Raw genomic sequence first — 20,868 nt, forward strand, 5'->3', positions numbered from 1 at the left:
TAAATTTGTCGCTTTTAAGTTCCAAATACATGTAGAACTATAAATACATGTAGAAAATACATATATAAAAAACAACATTGATTTTCAAAGACTACAAATATTTTTCGCACATCGAAGACTCACACTTTTTATCTTGTTGTTTTTTACATATCTTTTTTATCATTTGATAAATTTATCTATTTTTTGCTTTAATTAAATAATATATTACTATACTATTCGCAGGCTATCCAAAGATAGAACAGTGAAAATAAAAATAAATCTTTTTGTTTAAATGACTTTAATTACTCTGAAAGTTTGATAAAAGGTATTTAGTTATTATTTTAGTGCCTGAAAAGTAACTTTTTGTCACTTTTTCTGTTAAAAAGCCATCACTATTTCACACTTTTTTTCTGATAACTAGATAAAACTAGATAAAAATGTTACTACTTTTCATGAATAGGCGTCGACTTTTGTCATTGAAAGAATATTTAAGTTAAAAATTGTGCTCTACACTAAGAGAAATATTTGGTATGAACAACCATAATTTTATTGATTGTGAATTATCCAAATTTTGTTATATTTTAATTTATAAATTGTATTGTTCTAATTAAAATTTTGTTATTTTAAGTATATTTTGATTAAAATTGCAGCTCAATTTTTTAATTAAAACATAATTTTGATAATTTACATATCAATAAAATTATAATTGTTATATACCGAACATTTTTCTCAGTGCAAAATTAACTTTTTGAAAAATTAATTCAATTTATTTAAGCTTTAAAAATGTTTTTTTATTAACAAATCGCACAAGATTTTTTTATATAGAATATAGATGGATTGTTGATGAAAAAACATAATATATAAATTTGCAAATGCATTCTTTCAAATATAGTTGCAGATTGCTATGCACAGTGTACTAAAAGTATGCAGACTGCCAAGAGATATCGTAGAATATCTGCGGAAAAATTATTATCGAATATTACAGCTATTGCAAATAAGATTACGATACATTGTCTTGTTTCAACAGTTTCCGTTACAGAGTCTGGTATCGAGAGAACGAATTGCAAAAAATTCTTCGTGGAATTTGATCCGAAGTTTACTCTTTAAAGGTATATCGGCAACGAGGGAATAATCCACCAAGGGTGCTCGTTCAGATCCCTTCTGTTATGCGGCCACGCGTGATACCCGACATCCGATCGAGAGCGGTTAACCCGGGCGCTAAGTTGGTTACATCGTAACCGAAACATTTTTGCAACTTCTCGACTATACGCAAATCGAATTTCGGTCACGTCAAAGGTAAACTACGAACGACGACGAAACTGGGATCAGGGATATTAGTTGATAAAGAGAAAGAAAGAAGAAAGGATGAGAGATAGAAGGGAAGGGAGGAGGAGACGAGGCGACACCGACGAGCATGTTTCGGAGCCGGATGGAAATTTCATTCGCTAGTTTTCTCCGCTTAATAAGACGAGAGACGGAGCCACGAGGTCGCTGCCGGTTTGCAGACTTTGGAAAGGGGAAACAGAAAGGGCGCAACAAGGGCGGGGGTGATGCGGAGGACGCGCACGGGCTGCACGGTGATAAAGGGGAAACGCGGCGAAAAGGGGGATCGGCGAGGGATGCAGAGGGGCGGCCAGGACTGGGAGGCGAAGTGTCGTCGTCCGAATAACGGCCAGGCGGCATCGACCGATCTTCCTGCCCCCGGCCCGCACGAAGCGTCAACTTGTTTCCCTTCTGCTACGCGAATATCGGACCTTCAATTTGCCCACTGCGGTTCGCTAACGCGATTGTCCTCAGCGAGCTGTCCATGACGCGGTTGTTGCGTGACGCGTGATCGGGGTATGACGGCTAAACGGTTCTCGAATTCACTTCGCAGCGGTGCACGCGCGCAAAACCGCGAGTAAATGAATTTCTGCTGTCAAATTAGAAAACGAGAAATAATTTCTAAAAAGCGCCTATTTCAAAAACCTTTTTTTTCTCCTATATTGTTTTTTCGTTCTCTAAATTATATTAAATAAAATAAAAATTTACACAATATAAACGGAATTAATTCAAATCATATGGCACATAAGACAATTATTGATAAGCAAAATGTAAAATAGACTTGAATATCTGTAATATTTCTTAAAAAATTCATATTGAAAAGTTATTTGAAGTAATTATTTAATATGTAGTTTTTTATACATTTTTTTTTAGGTACATTTCTTTTAAACTATTTCTGAAGTTTTCTAAATTTTAATATCTCGTTTAAAGCAAATTTTTATTACTATTTCAGAAATTTAAATAATATATTATAATATAAAATATTTAGTTAATATAACAAGTATATGAAAAACGTTTTACATTTATTATTATATATTTGAGAATTATAATTTTATATTTTTATAGAAATATTTGAATTATTTTCAAGACAATAAAATAGTATATGTAATTTAGAATAACATAATACACTAATATTAAAAATAATTTAAAGAAATAATTTAGATTTAGATTATTAATTATTTAATATAGACTTAACAATATGAGAAAAGAAATAATATATATGCAGTATATGCAGTTCTTTTTATAACATAGGTATGTGTCAGGAAAAAGAAATATGAAAGAAAAATATATTCGAAACAGTTTATTCAAAAATAAAAAATAACATTTATTATGCGTTACATAGACATATTTTTGCTTTATTTATGATTGATGTTTCAGCAATAACTTTTCGCGCTGCCGCGTCACAAGATCGATCATAATAATAACTTAAGAAAAGAAACTATTTTCAAACAATAAGTCACGAGCGAATACTTTCATTCTTTTCCCTCAGATTTATCTGAGTTCAATGGACTAATGGAAGGCTATGAAGAAGACGATGACACTCATTTCTGCATCAAGTGTAATTTAACAGTTCATGGGCTTGACAATTATGTACAACATCGTCGATCAGGCTGCCGATCATCGGATGTTAAAATCGAAATTGTTCACGAATCGCCATCGACACCGACAACGGTGTCCTATCCCGAATTTCTAAACGCAGACGCATTCTTCAACTCGTTAGAATTACAGAGTAATACTCGACGAGCGCCGACTTTACTGGATAACAGAAAATTCAAGAAAGATGACAAAAGAAAGAAAGACCAAAAAGGTCAGGTGGATGGTGATGAGACCGGCACGAAGGATAAACTTCACAGCATGTTACCCACGGTCAGCGATCTGGACGAACCACCCGATTTGTGCATCCAGTCCCTCAAGCAGACAACTCTCGACCGAAAGAGGCACGAGAATCAGCAGAGTTGGTTGGATGACACCATTCTCGCTGACCTTTCTTTAGGGAATAGCACGACCAAGAAGCTGGCGAGATATGACTTCGAGTACGATGACTCCGAAGACGATATTCTAGAGGAGGAATTGGGGGAAGATTCCTATTCGGATTCAGATGATGGCGAAAATCCACAGGAAGGTCCACCGCGAGATCATACTGGTGGAAAGTGGAAGCCCGGACTGGACGATTTGCCGCAGGACACGCCGCATATGCATGAGGAGGATGCAGAGCCCGACAATGATCATCAGGAACATCCCCCGCCAACGTATACTGGTGGTAAATGGCGACCCGCGGAGACATCACAAGTAAGAAGAAAAAAATAGATTTAAGATTCAGAAACACATGAATAATTTTGTATATAAATTGTAATTTTTATTTTGAAAAGTAGTACTCAGTCACGGGAATAACAGGAGATTGCCTCAGGAGATTATTCTAAATGAAACAATGAAAAAATAATTCAAATTAAATCAAATCAATGCGCAATTTTTTAATTTATATTCGATTTATTCTGCGAATCATTCTGTGTATCAGCATGAATTTGATATGCAATATGATTCCACAAGCGGACATGACCTCGCGCGAGCTATGACGATTTGTTGAACAAAGAGACATCGACCATTACAGAAGGTCGAGGAATACGAAAGCAAGGATACATCCGGACAGCCGCCGCCGGGATACACGCGAGGGAAATGGGTACCGGGTGCACGAACGGATATCGAGTCGGGATATTGGTGCAATCCTTGCGGCAGGAAGCTCGCATCGCGATTGGTCTACAACAGGCATCTGCTCTCTGATTTGCACGCCAAGAGGAGCATTAGGGAACTTGACGGTGAAGCTCTCTATCTACGGCGCGGAATAAATTCGCACGCAAGAGTGTCTAGAAGAATGTCCACTCGTAAGAAGACCTCGGTAATAATGGTCTTTTTAACTTGTTAACACACTAAAACCAACATTTTTACTTAGCTTATTTAAATAGTATATCTTGCTAAAGCAGGCATGTCCAAGTTTAACTCGGAATCAAAATGTAAGATTGTGTCGATGCAAAAAGATTCAATGTGGGTCGGATTTCGGGGACTGTAAAATGTTGATATTCGTCTGAACGATACGTATCAATTTAGTCCCCGAAATCTTATTCGTATTGAATCTTTTTGCATCAATGACCTTGTATTTCGTTTTCGGAAATTAGATATGCCTATTGCTAGAAAAAGAAATAAAAAGTAATTATTGTAATTCCTATGAATTAATTAGTTAACATTTACAACTGTATTTTTACTTTATTATAAATTATTATAAATTATTTCTTTATTAAAAAAAAAATTTTTAATTAATTTTAAAAATTTCCGATAAAAAAAATTGTGATTAAAAGAAAAAGATTTGCGTGCCTCTTTATAGAAATAAAACTTAATAAGATTTAAGAAAATTCCAATTTTTTTACGAGATACACTGTGTTTCAAAAATATCTTACGATATTAAATCTTAGAAATCATATTGAACGGAAACATATTTCAAATGTAAATAACAATGACAGCTCTCCAGATGGAATTTTTTTAAATCTCTAATACAAACTGTACGATTAAGTCACGCTGTATTATCAGAGGACGAAGGAAGAGCCCGAGCAAAAGAAAGTTAAGAAAGGTCTGCGTCAAAGGGAGAAGGAGATTCTTCTCTGCGAGATGTGCCGCACGCGCGTGAGGAGGCCTCAAATGGGTAAACATTTGCTCTCCCATTACCATTGCCGTGTGTCAGGTGTCCTCATGAATCCACGCAATCCAAATGTACGCCGTTTCCTTCTGGAGCACATAGCGAACGTGGTTCGACAAAGCCCCTTCCAATGTGCTCCTTGTCGTTTTTACTGCAACACCGAGGAGACGTTCCTGCTTCATTGGCGTTCCGATCTTCACTCTAAGACCGCAGAACAGGTGAATGGTCGCTCATTAATCGAAGCGAGATGTTAAATATTTTTCGGCCCAAGATCGACATATCCACGTTTTCATCCATCGATGCAGATATTATGCACAATCACGCGTACGATTCTTGCACCTGTTGACAAGTTATTACTCAACAAACATTAAATAGATGAGAAACGAATAAGACAGTCTTAATTGACTCATACACCCGGATGTTCCGTTGCGCAGAGAGACTCCTTGTCATTTTTCTTTTTCTTTCTCTTTCTCAGATCGGCGGCAGTTGCCGATGCACTCCGTGTAACTTCTGGTGCGCAGACAACGCGACAATGGAGTCTCACCTTCTAAGTACGAGTCATCGTGACGTAGTATCGATGATGAAGGGCTCCGTGCCGGTGGTAATTAGTCGTCAACGTATGTTATCCTGCTGCAGTTGTGATCGGCAATTTCGATACAACTTCCAGCTGCGGTTGCACGCCAAAGAAACTGGTCACACCGTGAGCGATACCGCGTCGGACGTGTATCAACAGCGTATCAAGTGCAATATATGCTCCCAAGTTCTCCGATCCTTAGTCGCGCTTCAACGTCATCAGCTGACCAGTCACGTCGCCAATGACAAAGAGAAAGGCGAGGTCATGGCGGACGTGCAACCAGCACCGTACTTCTGTTCCTTCTGTTCGATGAATTTCACTACCCCTCAAGAAGCAGTTCTGCATCGGAGAACCTCTAGTCACAAGGAAGTCGTAAAGGCACGCAAAAGCAAGGAAGGTATATTAGACACAGCGCGGGAGTGTCCTCACTGTGATGAAAAGCAGCCGAATCTCACGACGCACAAGAATCATCTTCTTCTTTGTCATCCAGAGCTTTGTCATCGGTAATTTATCTTTTTTTCTTGCGGCAAATTATTGATGTTACATCGACGTTGCACGTTGCTTTCATAATTCTTTCATTTATGAAATAGCATAAGAATTATCATTTTTTTTAGTTATATAATAAGTAGATAATGTAGATATTTTTGAAGCATTCCAAAGCATTTCTTCTTTAGCATTCTAAATTTTATATTTTACAACTTACAAGTAAATCCTGTGTAGAATTTGTAATATTATATATCGTATATATAATTGCGAATTTTATAATCTTTTTAGATGTCCTCGATGTGGCACGCTTTTCGCTCTGTCACAAGACGTCACTTGGCATACGCGAGAGGGTAATTGTTTGAAGAATGATGCACCGAATGTTGCTGAGACTAAAAGTAACGAGAAAGAATGGAAATGTAAGGATTGCACTTTTTCCACGGATTCTAAAGCCGAATTCATTTTTCACGAAGCCCTGCATGCCGGTACCGTTCAAGAAACGGACAAAGAAGCGTCCAGTTCGAGCAAATTGCCGAAATACAAGTGTCCGACTTGTGGAAAGATTTTTCCGAAACCATCACTACGAAATCACATCAGGCAGCATACTGGAGAAAAACCCTTTACCTGTATGAAGTGTTCGATCTCATTCTTAAGAAGATCGCATCTCATTATTCATCAAAAGCTATGCAACACTTCGTCGAAATCTCTGGACAAAACTGGTCGTCGACGGAGCTTCATCTGTTTTCATTGTGAAGAAGGCTTCTACACAAAGTAAATAATTCAATTTATCAATTATTATTATTGAAATTATTATTATTGCATCTCATAAGTGACATGCTTGTCTCGATAACTTCCGTTCCAAAATATTCATATAATATTATATATAAACTACATATATAAAGACGCGTTAATTTTTAATCTGAAAGCTACAGATTTGCATTCTATTTTTGAATATATAATATAAATAGTTGAAGTATAAATTTTTGGTAGGTAAAGACACAACAAAATAATGATTAAATTTAATAAATTTGTTTATTAGAATTGTGATATTTGTTTAACTTTATATATTATATTATATAAAGTTTGTAATTTATGGTTTTTCTTGAAATTTATTATTGCCGTGTTAAAATACAAATTACGTTTAAGAATTTCGTAACAATCGCAGGACAAATGCTCCATGAAGTTATAGGTCGGACATATTTTACGTCAAGAATTTATCACATTATTTGCTATGGAATATTACGCAAATTTAGCTGCAATAATAATAATTTTCTAAGAAATAGCACGTATCATGTATCATTCGTAGAGAGAAAAATGTTCATTTACATTCGCATTTATAACCGAGTATATAATCATGTTTTAATCTCATAATCACATGTTAACTTGAAAATGATGAATAGCACATCTTACGCAATATAAAATAATGACCTTTTTATAGATTTGTAGCAAAATTGTTTGGATCGATCCGAATTGACAATCGAAATAAATTCACTTTAAAATAAATATAAAATGTTACTAGCTTCGACTTTTCGACTTGCTCTCGATACGACGCGTCACACATTCACTATTTTTCTCGCAGCGTGACCGTTCCGTAATAAATAAAGGATAGCGTATTCGGGGGTAAAAACGCCCTCGGGCAATAAAAGCGCTCGCCGCGAGCCGGAACCGCGAAATGTTCGCGCGGTCGTAGTAAAAGTGTCCTCGCTGCATAACTATAAAATGAAGCAGCGTGGCCCAATGCGGAGGAGACCAGGCAAAGCGGATCGAAAATACGAGAGAAAAGAAGCGAGACGAACCGCGAGGTGTTGCGAACTGAAAAGAGAGACACAAATGGGTTAGAAGAAAGAGACGTACGCTCGTTGGTCCAACAACGAGTGTCATATTAACATCTCATAATAATGTATATGAACCCGCCGGTCATTTCGCTATTTAACGGGCCTCCATTATATAGCAGTGATGTACATCGTATATTTCTACAATGCCGACATATGAGAGCGCGATGCCTATACGCGCATTATGAGATGTCATAAAATTAAAATACACGGGTATCAACGAGTTGTTAAGCTTTAATATTTTATCGCGCCATTTCTAACAACGTATTGAGAAACATGGTATTATAAAGTGGAACAACTTTGGTCTAGTTGGAATAACTGGCCCAAATTTTAAAAAATGCCTAGACACTACATCTATTTTTGATAATGTTTTATGTCTTATGAAGATGTCTTATGTCCCGATTTTGATATGCATATTGTTTAGGCATTATCAAAATTTAGGCCAAATTACTCCATTTTACCAAAATTAAATATGGATAAGGCTCCGTGTGTTTATTTTTTTCTAATTTTTAAATTTTTAGGAAAAAATAAAAAATAAATTGAATTAAGATAATTTCCTAAGGTTGGTAAGAAAACTCTATTACAAGAAATACTTTTTTTTAGAGTAAATTCTTAATATTATAGTTTATTATTTTTAAGAGTACTAAGTATGAGTATTAAGAATTTATGAATAGATCTACATATTCTTGTAACCGAACAATATATAGTAAACAAAATTAATGTTATATTTTTCAACGGCGTACAGACTCTCCGCCAATATAATAGGCGAATAACGTACGTGTATGGCTGTCAGAACGCGGATCATTTCACGTGTTTAACGGGCTCGTGTTATAGCGGTTATATACTCCGTGTCCCTTTAATACGTGCGCCAGGTGAACGCCTTCACGGTCACTCCCTGGTGGTATTTGTGTGCCGCTCGTACGGCACACAAGTATTAAACCATTGCCCTGCTGTAGAGCGGCCGCTATAAAGCAAATGTTAACACCTCGGCTCCGCCACCTCGGTTCTCCTCTTCGTGTCTTACCTCCGCCTCCGCCGTCTCCTCCAAGTTCTCGCCGTACACGCATTACCTTCTGTAACGGCGCCTATTCAACATCCAGCTACCGTCCTATTCTCACACCTACCATCCCCGAAGCCGAACGACCAGCCAGAAGTCTCGAGCCACATGCAGCCACGAACCACGAGGGTTTCGTTTAATGTTATGATTTCGGCCATTCCAAGGGATTATGTTTGACCGTCGTCATTCGGAACACCCTTTAGTACACTCTTTGTCGTTCACGTACGTTGCTACCTTTTTCCGTTTTTCTTTTTCTCCTCCTTCATTGATGCTGATCCGTCTTCTGACAATGTTTTTAGTATTATCTCGCGTTCGTCGCATTTAGAAAAATTGGCAAATTTTAAATTTTATTGAGTCACGCTATTTTGAAATCTCTTGGAATAACGTACTTATGAAGTATCAATTGTACCAGTTTTATTGATGTGCAATAAAAATTTTGGCATTACTACTAAAACATCATGAAAATAATTTTATCGAAGACTATCATTTTCCGTGTATAATCCGGGCGGTTTATATTCATACGTGAATTTTACTGCGGAGACCGCGATTACATCGTGGCGCGCCTTAAGAAAGTCGAAACTAGTTTTGTAAAGTTCCGACGAGTCTTCAAATTATTTAATCGACAAATTTTACGATCCTACTAGAGCTTATCCCCCGAAAATCACTCTCTACCTTGGTATCATCTCCGCGGCAAACTCGGACTATCTCTATGCAGACACCCTATAATCTTCCTTAGGGCTTAGCTTACTGTAGCGTGGTACGCGAGATCGACGTACCTGGAACTCGACATCTCGTTCCGAGCGAAAGGAGTTAGAAGTTCTAGCAAGCCACCTTGATTAGAACCCTCTCCCCCTCTTCTTGTTACTTCCACTTCGTCTTGTAATAGAAAAGGGCCGACCAGGAAGGACTATATGCGTCATCTCTTACGAAGGTCAGTTGGCAAGCTCGTTCGTTAGCTCCAAGATGAGGCGTGTTCGTAGAAAAGTAACGCGTAAAGGAAGACCACGAGGAACGTGGTGTCATGGCGCGAGAAAAAAATCTTACAGGCGACAACTAGGAAGTCCTGCGGCTTGACCTTTATCGTTAAGATGTACCTTACTTCTTGTCTACGCGCAAGTTTCATCAGAAACTTCAGTAACATCTCTTTTGCATTTTCATTTTGTCTTCCTACATCTGAAAACTTTTTGTAATCTACGAGAGAAGATGTGTTTTGGAAAATGTCCTATAGTAATGTATTTCATGTTGTGTTATAACAAAAATGTGAATAAGTACTTGTTAAAATAATTTCTTCATAAATATCGCTTCCTTACTTCGATTGAAAAAAAATGTAATTTTTTATGAATGAGTTAAGTGAACATAACTTTATAAAAAATTGTCACAACTTAAGGAGAATGATTTTAAAAGAAATCGTCACAGTTGTATCACAATTCAAAAAGGGTGATTTTTTAAGAGTTGCAAATAAAAATGACATCGTGTTAAAAATATATTTCTTTTACCAATATTTGACTCAATAATTTTCTGCCAAATTGGAAAATAGTTCTTGTTCTTTTCTAAAAAACTAAATTTTTTGTGTTACTTTTGAAATAAGGGAGCGATATTTTAAATAATTCGTATAATAATACTTTTAAATAATTGCCACAACGCTAGATTTCCTTCGTCATTGGAAAAATTGTACATTTATTGTATAAAAAAGTTACGATATCTTTGCTCTTTCTGTAAACTTTTTTAAATAGCAAGATTTGAAAAAAGTGGCGAAATTTTCTCGCATGCAGATAAGATTTTTCGTAATGCGCAAAAATATAATGCGCATAAAGTTGAAAGCACACGAGTCATATCGGTCAGGTCAGCGCTGCGGTATGTGGTGGGCAAAAAAGAATTGTAATGAATCGAGCGGAGGTTTAGAGAGGAAGAAAATAAAGGAAGAAACCAATTACGAGAAGACGAGCTTGCACAGCGACGGATCGCGCATTAAGCGATTCCTAGAATACGCATGCATCTTACGATGTATGCGCATATTCAAGATAGTATGTCATACGTGCGAGCTACTAACTGCACGATTTATTTCCTCTCAGAGCAAGAAGTCGGAAAGGAGCAACAAGAAGATTCGAAAGGAATATACTCCCAAGACAGTTCCATATATACTGCTTGAGTTTTTATTAATACAATAAACGAAATTGCGGTAAAAGAACGCTGTCATAACAAAATATTCTGTTGGTTAGAAGAAGAGAATATCATTTATTAATATTAATAAACAGTGATGAAAAAAAAGGAAATTTCATTAAAAGAAATCCAATCGAAATACAAAAGCCGATTGCTAATTGTAATGACGAGAAAATATTACGATTATAAAAGAATGTCAGTATAAAAGAATGTGTTGACTAATACTAATAAACAGTAATGAAAAAAAGGAAATTTAATAAGAGAAGAAATATTTTTGAAATATAAAAGTCGATCATGTCTCAATCGGCGATTAAAGGCGAGATTTATCCGATTTTGGAATTGAAAGACGAAGTCTGCCATTTCACACCTCTCGTAGAGTTATTAATGCACTGCCGATCAAACTTATCCCATCTTGCGGCAGAAACGGACAAAATGGCAATCCTACTGAGCGGGAATATAGCCAGAGTTATCGATAAAGTATTTGGTTCGGCAACTTGTCGAACGAGTTGCCTAGAAGGGAAAATTAATGACACATCAGTTCAGAAATACAAAATAGTAGTCATACAAAATTTTCTTATGCATGTATTTTACAACTGTATCTTAGATCCAATTGTTGAATTTTTCCTTGGATTTTCTTCAGATTAAACGGCTTCCCTCCTCTCTAAATTTCCATTTTAACATTCAACGATTTCAACTGTTAGTTAAACTTAGTTGTTATTCATTCATATCTTCGTCCCGTTTAGCGCGAACGCGACTGCTTCGAATAATCTAATTAACTCACGGCGGAACGTCCGGTGCTTCGCGATCGATCGTATTCCAACGATAGTTTCTGGTTCAACGATAACGCGATATCCCTTCCTTGTCGAAGGACGAAGAGAGGGGGGGGAGGGGTGAAGGGGGCTCAGGTTCGTTACCTGTAGAACAAGACGCGTGCTCGCGTAGCTGCTGCATGAGGACGACGCAGCGCAAAAGGACGAATAGTGAGAGGGGAGAGGGAGGGGGGGGGGAGGGAGAAGTATAAAAGGAGCCGGGGCAAACGTGACGATGGCGGAGTCCGCATGGCCCTCGCGGGACGGAGAAAGGTAGAGAGAGGGGGGGAGGGTGAGATGGTAGCAGAAAAGGAGCACCACGGGTCGCGTTACGGGTGGCGAATCGTGGGGGAGAGAATCCAGAAAGAAAGAAAGAAAGAAGGTAATTACGCGCGGAGAGACAGGCAGCTCCCGCGCAACCTAACCGATCGCCTAACCGATTCTCAGAATACGCGGCCGACTCGCGATGTATGCGCATATTCAAGATAGTATGTTACATACGCGAGCTACTGACCGTACGTTTCGTTCCTTCGTCCACCCCCTCCCCCTCCCCCCGCCACCTTTCTATCCCGCTCACCTTCCCGCTTCCCTCGGTCCGACAGGGCCCGGGGCAGGATCCTTTCCCCTTCTGCTCTCCTCTCGGCCCTGTCCAACCTCTGGCAACCCTCTCTTATTCACAGCCTCACGACGTGTACGCGAGATCCCCAGAGGTATTTACATATATGGACCGCAGCGTGGTACGCGCGTATCTTTTATCTCCCGTAGCAGTAATGGCGCGTCCACCTTCTTCTGGTACGTGGTCAAGTAAACATCGGCGTAGATAGGCATACTAGGTGAAATTGTTACTACCACCGTTGACGGTGATTTCGATACCGGGAGAGAAAAATATAATAATGAGGAGAGGGGAAGGGCAGAAGAGATTACGATGTTTCCTTAGATGATATAGTGAATTTATTATTGATGTCACTCTGCATACTTTTAATATGTTGCATCTCCTTTCGTGTATGTGGATTTCTTCAGTTAATAAAAAAATTTTTTTTGAATTAAGATTTTTTTGTATGAAAAGAATATCGTAATCTTTTGCAACCTTTTGGCATTCAAGTGTAAACTTTATAGTGCATTTATAGTTATGATACTTGATTCGTTTCCAATGTATTTTAACTGATTGAACTGCATTCATCAATTTTGCAATTACATTTCATTTTTTATTGAGGTACCGAAGTTCTATTAGTAAATATTTAATTTATAGATCTTTTTATATACGATTCGGTAAACAGGAGAGTTGCAGCTTCGACTGCGTTAGTTTCCGTCAAAACGCTTCATCAATGAAGCGCGGTGTCGTCTTTATGAATCACCCTGTAGATACTTCGACGCATCCCACAGGACCGCTCGTGCGCGACCGTTCCGGCGAAGGGAAAGCTTACTCGAGGATTCGCGTGGAAAGAGAAAGAAAGGTGGGAAGAGATCTGCGATTCTCTCTTCTCGCGCCGAAACAATGAGACGCTGTTGCGCCGCATTCGTCGCATTCAAATGCATCGACCAGACCATCTCCGCTCGTGCACTCACGCACTGTGCGCATCGCAACTCATACTTAGACATAATCAAAATTTTAGCGATTCTCTCATACTAATTAATGATTCGAAAAAATAATTTTAAATAATATGTATATTATAATTATATGTATATTATATGTATATGTATATTATAATTATACAATTATATGTATATTATAATTCTGTAAGAAATTGTTGTTGCACCAAAATCCCACATTCAATTATTATACATCTATATTCTTATAACATAAATGAATGTTATATAAATTAAGTTAGAATGATTATTCGAAATATGATGTCCTAACCCTTTGCCTTTTTCGAATGTCTTTCAATCTTTCACATTGATCGAGCAATCGAAGTTGCGTATGTGTCATCGACGTGGTGACGACGCAGCGGCGATGGTCGCGAATTCGCGACGCGATGCGACGCGACGTTATGCAACGCGATGGTGGTAGCGACGGTGGTGCGTCGTATACGAGGGGGTACGGTGTGTGGCACACACCGCGGTAAGCACACAGCCGTATGCAGACAGTTTAGTGGTGGCCGCGCCCCGCGAGTCCAGTTGTCGCGTGAAATATTGCGATTCATAAAATAAAACAGGCCTGCGGTCGAGGACGCATACATATAGCCGCACCGGCCGCTAACCGTCCTAGCCCTCTATCTCTTCCCCCTCCCCCTCCCTCTCCCCTTCATTCTCTTGCCTCCTCCGTCGCCTCCTGTTCTCTTTTCGCCCTCTCTACCCTTTCTCCGTCGCGTTCTCTTCCTTCTAGCATGGCCCTTCTCTCTACTCGACTGGTGCGACACCCCTTCCCTAAGCCCTTTTGCTCTTTCTCTTTCTCCCTCTTTTTCTTTATCTCCTTCTCTGTTCGTCTGTTCGCCTCCCTTCTTTCCCGGTCCTCCAACTGCATCGCTGTACCCCAGCTCTTTATCTTCCTTTCCGTCGCTGGATTATCCATTGGGCACAATGGGTACGAAGGCTCCTGGGGAATTGTAAAAAGAGCGCGCAATCGAAAATATTTCGGGATGGTGGAATAAAATAGTGGTGGCATGTAAATTCAAAATGCCGTTTTTTACTAGTCGACGTTTTAGTAACATTAAATGAGAAGCACGTTTCCGTAATATAAAGATAATTAGTAGCTTGCCGTTGTGTAATGCCAGTTTAACGCTGAAAACCTCTAACTTGATATGGGATTATTTTACGTTATCATTATATATCGTGATGCGCCAGATTGATTTATATCGTCCAGTTTTATTTCTAATTTGACTTTATTTCTGTTCTTAGATGAATTCTTGCTTACATTATCGGTAAAATATTTTTTAGAAATATATGTTTATAGAAACTATCTTCTTTCTCTCTCTCGTAAATTTTTATTTAAATTATAAGTTGCATATATTTTATATATATATCTTATTATTAAATTGTTTTATAAGGCATTAAATTGGAATTACAAACGTTGAGGTACAATTAATGTGAGACGCATAATCGAGACTCCCAAAAACAGTAATGCCAGCTTGCTTGCGTGCACTCCATATCATTTTATAGTCCTCCGCTAGGTTTTCTACTCTTTTTTTTATCCTTTCCTCTTCAGCCTCCTCTTCTCGTACGTGTTCGTACATTTATCCACGGTCGGCTGAAACGCCGCCAAGCCACAAGCGTCGTAATGCCACCGGCTTTCCTCGCGTCCAAATTTTTCGGCCACCGCTGCGACATTTCGTCCCGGAATCCACACTTGCGGATGGTTACGAAACATAGCTTACCGTAGGAAAAGGAATTCTTCCTTCATAAGAATGCCACATTGTAAGAATTAATATACACTAAATTGTATAAATATATATATATATATATATATATATATATAATTATTTAATGTAGATATTATTTAATGTAGATATTATTTAATGTAGGAGGCATGTCTGTAGATACAAAATCAAATTTACATTGTTTAACGATTTATGAAAGTATCTTTTTATAGATTTTTATTATTAAAATACGTTTATTCTTTTAAAAACATACGGAGAGATTGTTTTTTTTAGAATTTACTTTGAAAATATGATAGTCATGGAACAACATTGTATTTCGAAGAATTTTTATGTAAATCTCTCTCATTCATTAATAAAAATTACAATAATGTATAAAATAAGTTTAATTAATTTTACTAAAGTATATGATAAAAATCTTTAATAATATTGTATTGTATCACAACTATCATATTGTCAAGGTAAATTTTAAAAGAAAATTCTCTCCGTGTATCATTAATGCAATACGCTATGATAATTTATGAAAACTATTATATTGTAGAAATAATCATTTATATGTCTATCTTATAATAATGGCGCATGTGACTACCAGAAGGATATTATTAAAATTTTTATCACAAACTTTCCATCCATATCGTCCCGCGAACTTTAAAGAAATGGATTATCAAAGTGTCACATCGAAAATAAAAAATAAAACTGATATACACCGTGAACCTTGAAAGTGCCAAGCAAAAATACAGACAAAGATTAACCGCAAACATATATTAAATTGGTAGTTGTCATCGATAGCCTCGAGGACCGAAGATCATGGGGGCTGGATCGAGATCCAGCTTTCGAGAAGGCGATCCTCCTTTCGGAGCGAGGTGGCGGGAAACGTCAACGTATATCGTACTTAAGATGCTCCTCTGTTCCAGAGATTCTTCCTTTTCCGCCGACGAAATTAGCGGGGGACATGTTTATTGTAAATGAATCCTCTACTTCGCTGAGGCGGTTCGTGGAGGACTGCTACGTGTCCCAGGGACATAGTAGCGGACAAGGAGAGAGGGGGGGGGGGGAAGAAAGAGAGAGATAGAGGGGGGGAACAGAGAGAGAAAGACAGGATAAGGGTAGTTCGGAGGGTGGTCGCGTTCGCGAGCGCGCGCTCGCCGCTCCGATTTATGCGCCCGTTACCGAGCCCTCTGGCGCAATTAAGCTCGCGTTATAATATTGTTGTTTATTCTGAGCCCCGACTGCGAAGCGTTAACCACCCCTACGTTTCGCCCTTTCGCGTCCCGCCTGCGTCTCTGGCTAGGCCACCCGCGCAACCCCCTAATCTTCCTGACGCGGCAAGGCGGGAGAGAGAGAGAGAGAGAAGAGAGAGAGAAGGAAGAAGAGAGAGAGAGAAAGAGAGAGAGAGGAAGAGAAAGATACTCTCTCGCCTCGACTTTCAGCGCGCCAATGCCTGGGCAGCTAACCAACCGCTCCCCCGGGGTATCGCCGGGAAACGAAGTTCCGTTTTGTTTGTTTCCGGCCGGTGCCGTCTTTGATTGGGAGACCCGCGTTAATTCCGAGTTATTCCGACGCGCGGTCACGTGTGCGCTAATGAAACCTACTTTCACGTGGGAAATAGCATGCGCGGCGCGGACGACATGAGCTTATTGTGATTTGTGATTGCGCCCGATTAAAGGATCGTTACCGTATTCTCTGCGACGTAAAGAATTTCTCGAGACATTTTTGCTGATAGTTATGTTTGCATGGTCATCATATTCTTGAGATAAAAACGTAATTTAATTATAGTCATTTATGATCGTTGATTCCAAAAGATAATTTTGAGTATTAGATGTGAAATTATAGATATAATTAATTTTTGTAATGGATTGACGATATCATCTCTGATTTTTATACATTTATCTATGTAAACTGAGAAAAATATTAATTATACTTATATAATAAGATATATATATGATAGAATGCACATTTTGGTGAAAACGGAATTTCTGGTTATCATGATTGGATTCAATTTTTCGTAGCTGAAACGTTTTTAAAACAATAGACTTCTAGCGAATTCAGTTGGATGTACTAGTATTCAACTTACTTTGTTGTTACGCACTGGTGCATATGCCATCGTATTCCAATTGACATGAAGATAGAAGTATCGTACTATAATTATGGATTAAATTGTCCTAATCCTTAATAAATTATTGTGCTATTTGATAAAATATGTATTTTATCATTCAAAATATTTGCACTTTACTTTTACATTAAGTTATACAATAGTTTTTAATACGCATCAATGTGTACTACTAAATTTGCTATAAACTGGTTAGTATTTTTAGTTGGACCTATAAAATTTCCAGTTATATTCATTAGACATTCTTTTTTTAATGAAGAACATCTAATGTATGCTAACATTATACAAATTTTGTATTATAAAAAATTTTGATATATTTAACAAGAAAAAGTTAATCATGTTTATCTAATAATTTCTAAAAGAATTTTGATTCGTTTATTTCCATCAGACATATAGGATAAATCTACCAGATTTCCAATTTATGCAATCAGATTTTTTTCCAATACAAAGATCGATAATTGATCGCGTGATCCACACTGCGAACTAAATCATTTCCAGTTTTATTTTATTGTGTGAAATGAACGTACACATATATAAATACAATTTTAGTAACACCCGTGAATCATTGATTAAACCGGTTTTGCGATGGCAGCGATGACGAAATCAGCTGGGTAAATTCTCGGTAGAAAATAAGTTTACGTCAATTTAAGATTTCGATATCGGTGATTTTTTTAAAAAACTAAACAGGCTCGTAATAGCATAACTGTATATAAATATCTCTCCAATTTCACGGTCAAGTTTAAAGATGCGCTTGAAGAAAAGAAGAAATAAAGATTTAATATAAAAGCCAGACAGAGTGAGTGGCATATTTTGAAAATCATTTATTGCGCATGATACATACGTTACCTGACGTTTATAATCTATAAAAAAAGAAAAGTATAGCACATACATTCTATATTTTATTCAAATAAACGTATATTATGGAGAAAAGTAATCTTTTCGTGAGATTTTATATTTGACACTTAAAGCTTTTCCTTATCTCTCATGTCTTAAGACATCAGAAAGAAACATTGTCGCGGTCGCTGTCGCCGAGTCGGAATCTCGAAAGAAAGAGATGCTGAAGTTCAGGGCCTCGCGGAGCGTCACTTGAGATGCAATTAACGAAGAGAGTCGTCCGGGTCGTTTGATTCGACTATAAAGAACGACAACGGCGAAGAGAAGAAGCAAGCAAAACAAGAAGAAGAAAAAAGATACCAAAGAAGAGGCGGAGGCCGAGGAGGAGGAGGAGGAGGAGGAGGAGGAGGAGGAGGAGGAGGAAAAGAGAAGGAGAAGGCGATGTACAAAACGTAAATACTTGGAGCTGGCCGAGCACTCTCGACCTGCTAAGGTGGGTGGAATCGACGATTCCAGCCTGGACGATGGCTGAGGTGGGATCGTGATGGGCCGTGATGGCGGTGTGGTCGTGCAACGATGCCGAAGAGGAGGCCGGGCCGGAGTGAACCGAAGGTGATGCATGGCCGACGGTTCCTACGGCGGGGCCGCGCAGACGAAGAAATAAAGAATAAGAAGAATATCCGCTTCGCCGGGTCCAGAGCCGGCCCCCTGGAGCAAACGCTGTCATAACTCAATCCCACCTTCGTCCGTTCGTACGTCCGTACGTCCGTCCTGCACCGGTGCAGGTTGCACCTGCATTTGTCTCTCTCCTCTGCCGTCATCTTTCCCCTTCTTCCCTCCCCCCCTTTCCCTCCCCCTGTCGTATCTCACGTATCTTCTCGTCGAGGGCTGATCTTGATCATGGCGAAGTACGAGCTCGACGTGGAGCCATCGGGATCTTCGCCTCCTTGCTCATTAGATTCCATCGATGCTTTTTTTCCTCAGCTTTCTCGTTACTGAGAGTGAACGGAGGGGGATTATAATACGTTGCGCGCGAATTACGACCGCGAATGTACGCATGACTTCTCTCTCTTCCCGCTCCTCTCTCTCAATCTCTCTCTCTCTCTCTCTCTCTCTCTCTCTCTCTCTCGCTCTCTCTCTCTCTCTCTTTTTCTCGTTTTTATTATCATATTTTTTATTTTTCTTAATCTTCATTTGATAACAGCATCATCGATTTGAATTCCTGATAATGACAATAACCTACATTCACTCTCATATTTGATTTTTATTATTTTATATTTTTGAAAGATACAAATATTTTAATTTCAGGAGCTAAATAATATTCCAGAATATTTTAATCTTGTTTATAGACTATACATACATACGGAAATAAATCATAATATAATTTTCATTCTTCTGTTGAAGAGAACAAAAGTGCAAATCTTCCTTTCTGTACTTCTTTATAATTTACTGTCAATGGAAGAGCAATGGAATTTGATTAAAAAGGATTGGCATAAAATTTAAATGCTAAAAAATAATATAGAACATAACAATTAAAGGACTGATTCACGATTACGTCATCCGCTCTCTGATCTGCGATCAGCCGATATTCATAGAAAGTCGAGGGATCAGAAATATAATAGCCCGAATTATACATATATATCACAAAAATGTGCCCTATTGAGAACGCGTGTGTACAGTTCCAAGGACTTAGAACACTAATCAGCCTCGTCTGTTCGCAAGATCTTGGATTTATACCTCGTCAGTCGAGTTTCGTCGGGCGTTCCCCGGCGGCCCAGCGAAATTGCAGACGAGGCTGAGGGCGAAAGCATGGGGGAAAAAAACGCATGATGGCGCACGGGCCCGTTCTAAACGCGAAGATACGTCAGTGACACACGAATCGAAGTCGAACAATACAGCGAAGTCATGTATAAATCATCCGCGGTAATAAAGATCCACTTGTCGTGGCCGGATATTTATGAATCGCCCTCGGTTCTCCGCGCGCCAAGAAGAGAATCACCTTTTAGCTCTCGTGTCGGTCCGGATGAACGATCGTCCGATTTCGAGATAATCGAAGAGGTCAGGGGCGGAGGGGACTAGGGCGCGGACTTAGCGGCCAAGAAGACGCAGAGAGGAAGAAAGGTAGGACGGGCAAGAAGAAGAAGAAGAAGAAGAGGGGAAGGGCCGCAAGGGGTCGGGTGAGGAAAAAGGGGGGGCCTAGGGAGAAGAAGAAGAAGACGAAGTCGACTCGTTCGTTGTGTAGAGGCCGCAGACCGACAGACCGAGCGAAGGACCGCGAGGCCATAAATACCTCAGCGCGTTCAGCCAATTAAAACAAATCATTTTAATGCGCAACCTTTTTAATTAATGCCCGTGCTCGCTCGCTCCCATCCGCTTCCCTCCTCCACGCGCGTAGTACACGATCGCTTCGTAGCCGTGGCTCTCTGCCATTCCCATCCCAGAGCGATCGGGGAGAGCTATATTAACTTATACGTCACTATATCCCGCCTGACTGTATCTTTCCTCGTGCAGCATATGCCCGCGTTTACTGCAGCCCTGACCGAGCAGTTCCGATCAAAGGCGAGCCAATCTCTAGCACTGCTGCTATACTTAGCTACTTGATTTTAATTACATGAATTTTCGCTTTGGCATTACGAGCCGCGTGGCGTTTTCTTCCCTTCTCTTTGCTCTTCATTTTCATATCTCTCTTTCTCTCTTTCTCTCTCTCTCTC

At 38.9% G+C, this 20,868-nt stretch overlaps 1 protein-coding gene across 1 annotated transcript in view; it reads left to right on the top strand.

The window, feature by feature from the left end:
• The first annotated feature begins 2,814 nt into the window (after positions 1-2,814).
• Positions 2,815-20,868, top strand: part of LOC105618533 (zinc finger protein 600) — a 36,983-nt gene continuing 18,929 nt past the window's right edge. Inside the window, exons 1-5 of the mRNA XM_012200066.1 lie at positions 2,815-3,591; positions 3,911-4,195; positions 4,882-5,205; positions 5,463-6,064; positions 6,336-6,815. Coding sequence (XP_012055456.1) covers positions 2,815-3,591; positions 3,911-4,195; positions 4,882-5,205; positions 5,463-6,064; positions 6,336-6,815 — 2,468 coding nt within the window. The remainder of the gene's footprint in view (positions 3,592-3,910; positions 4,196-4,881; positions 5,206-5,462; positions 6,065-6,335; positions 6,816-20,868) is intronic.

This window comes from Atta cephalotes (assembly GCF_000143395.1).
Source record: "Atta cephalotes unplaced genomic scaffold scaffold00017, whole genome shotgun sequence".
Classification (NCBI taxonomy): domain Eukaryota; kingdom Metazoa; phylum Arthropoda; class Insecta; order Hymenoptera; family Formicidae; genus Atta; species Atta cephalotes.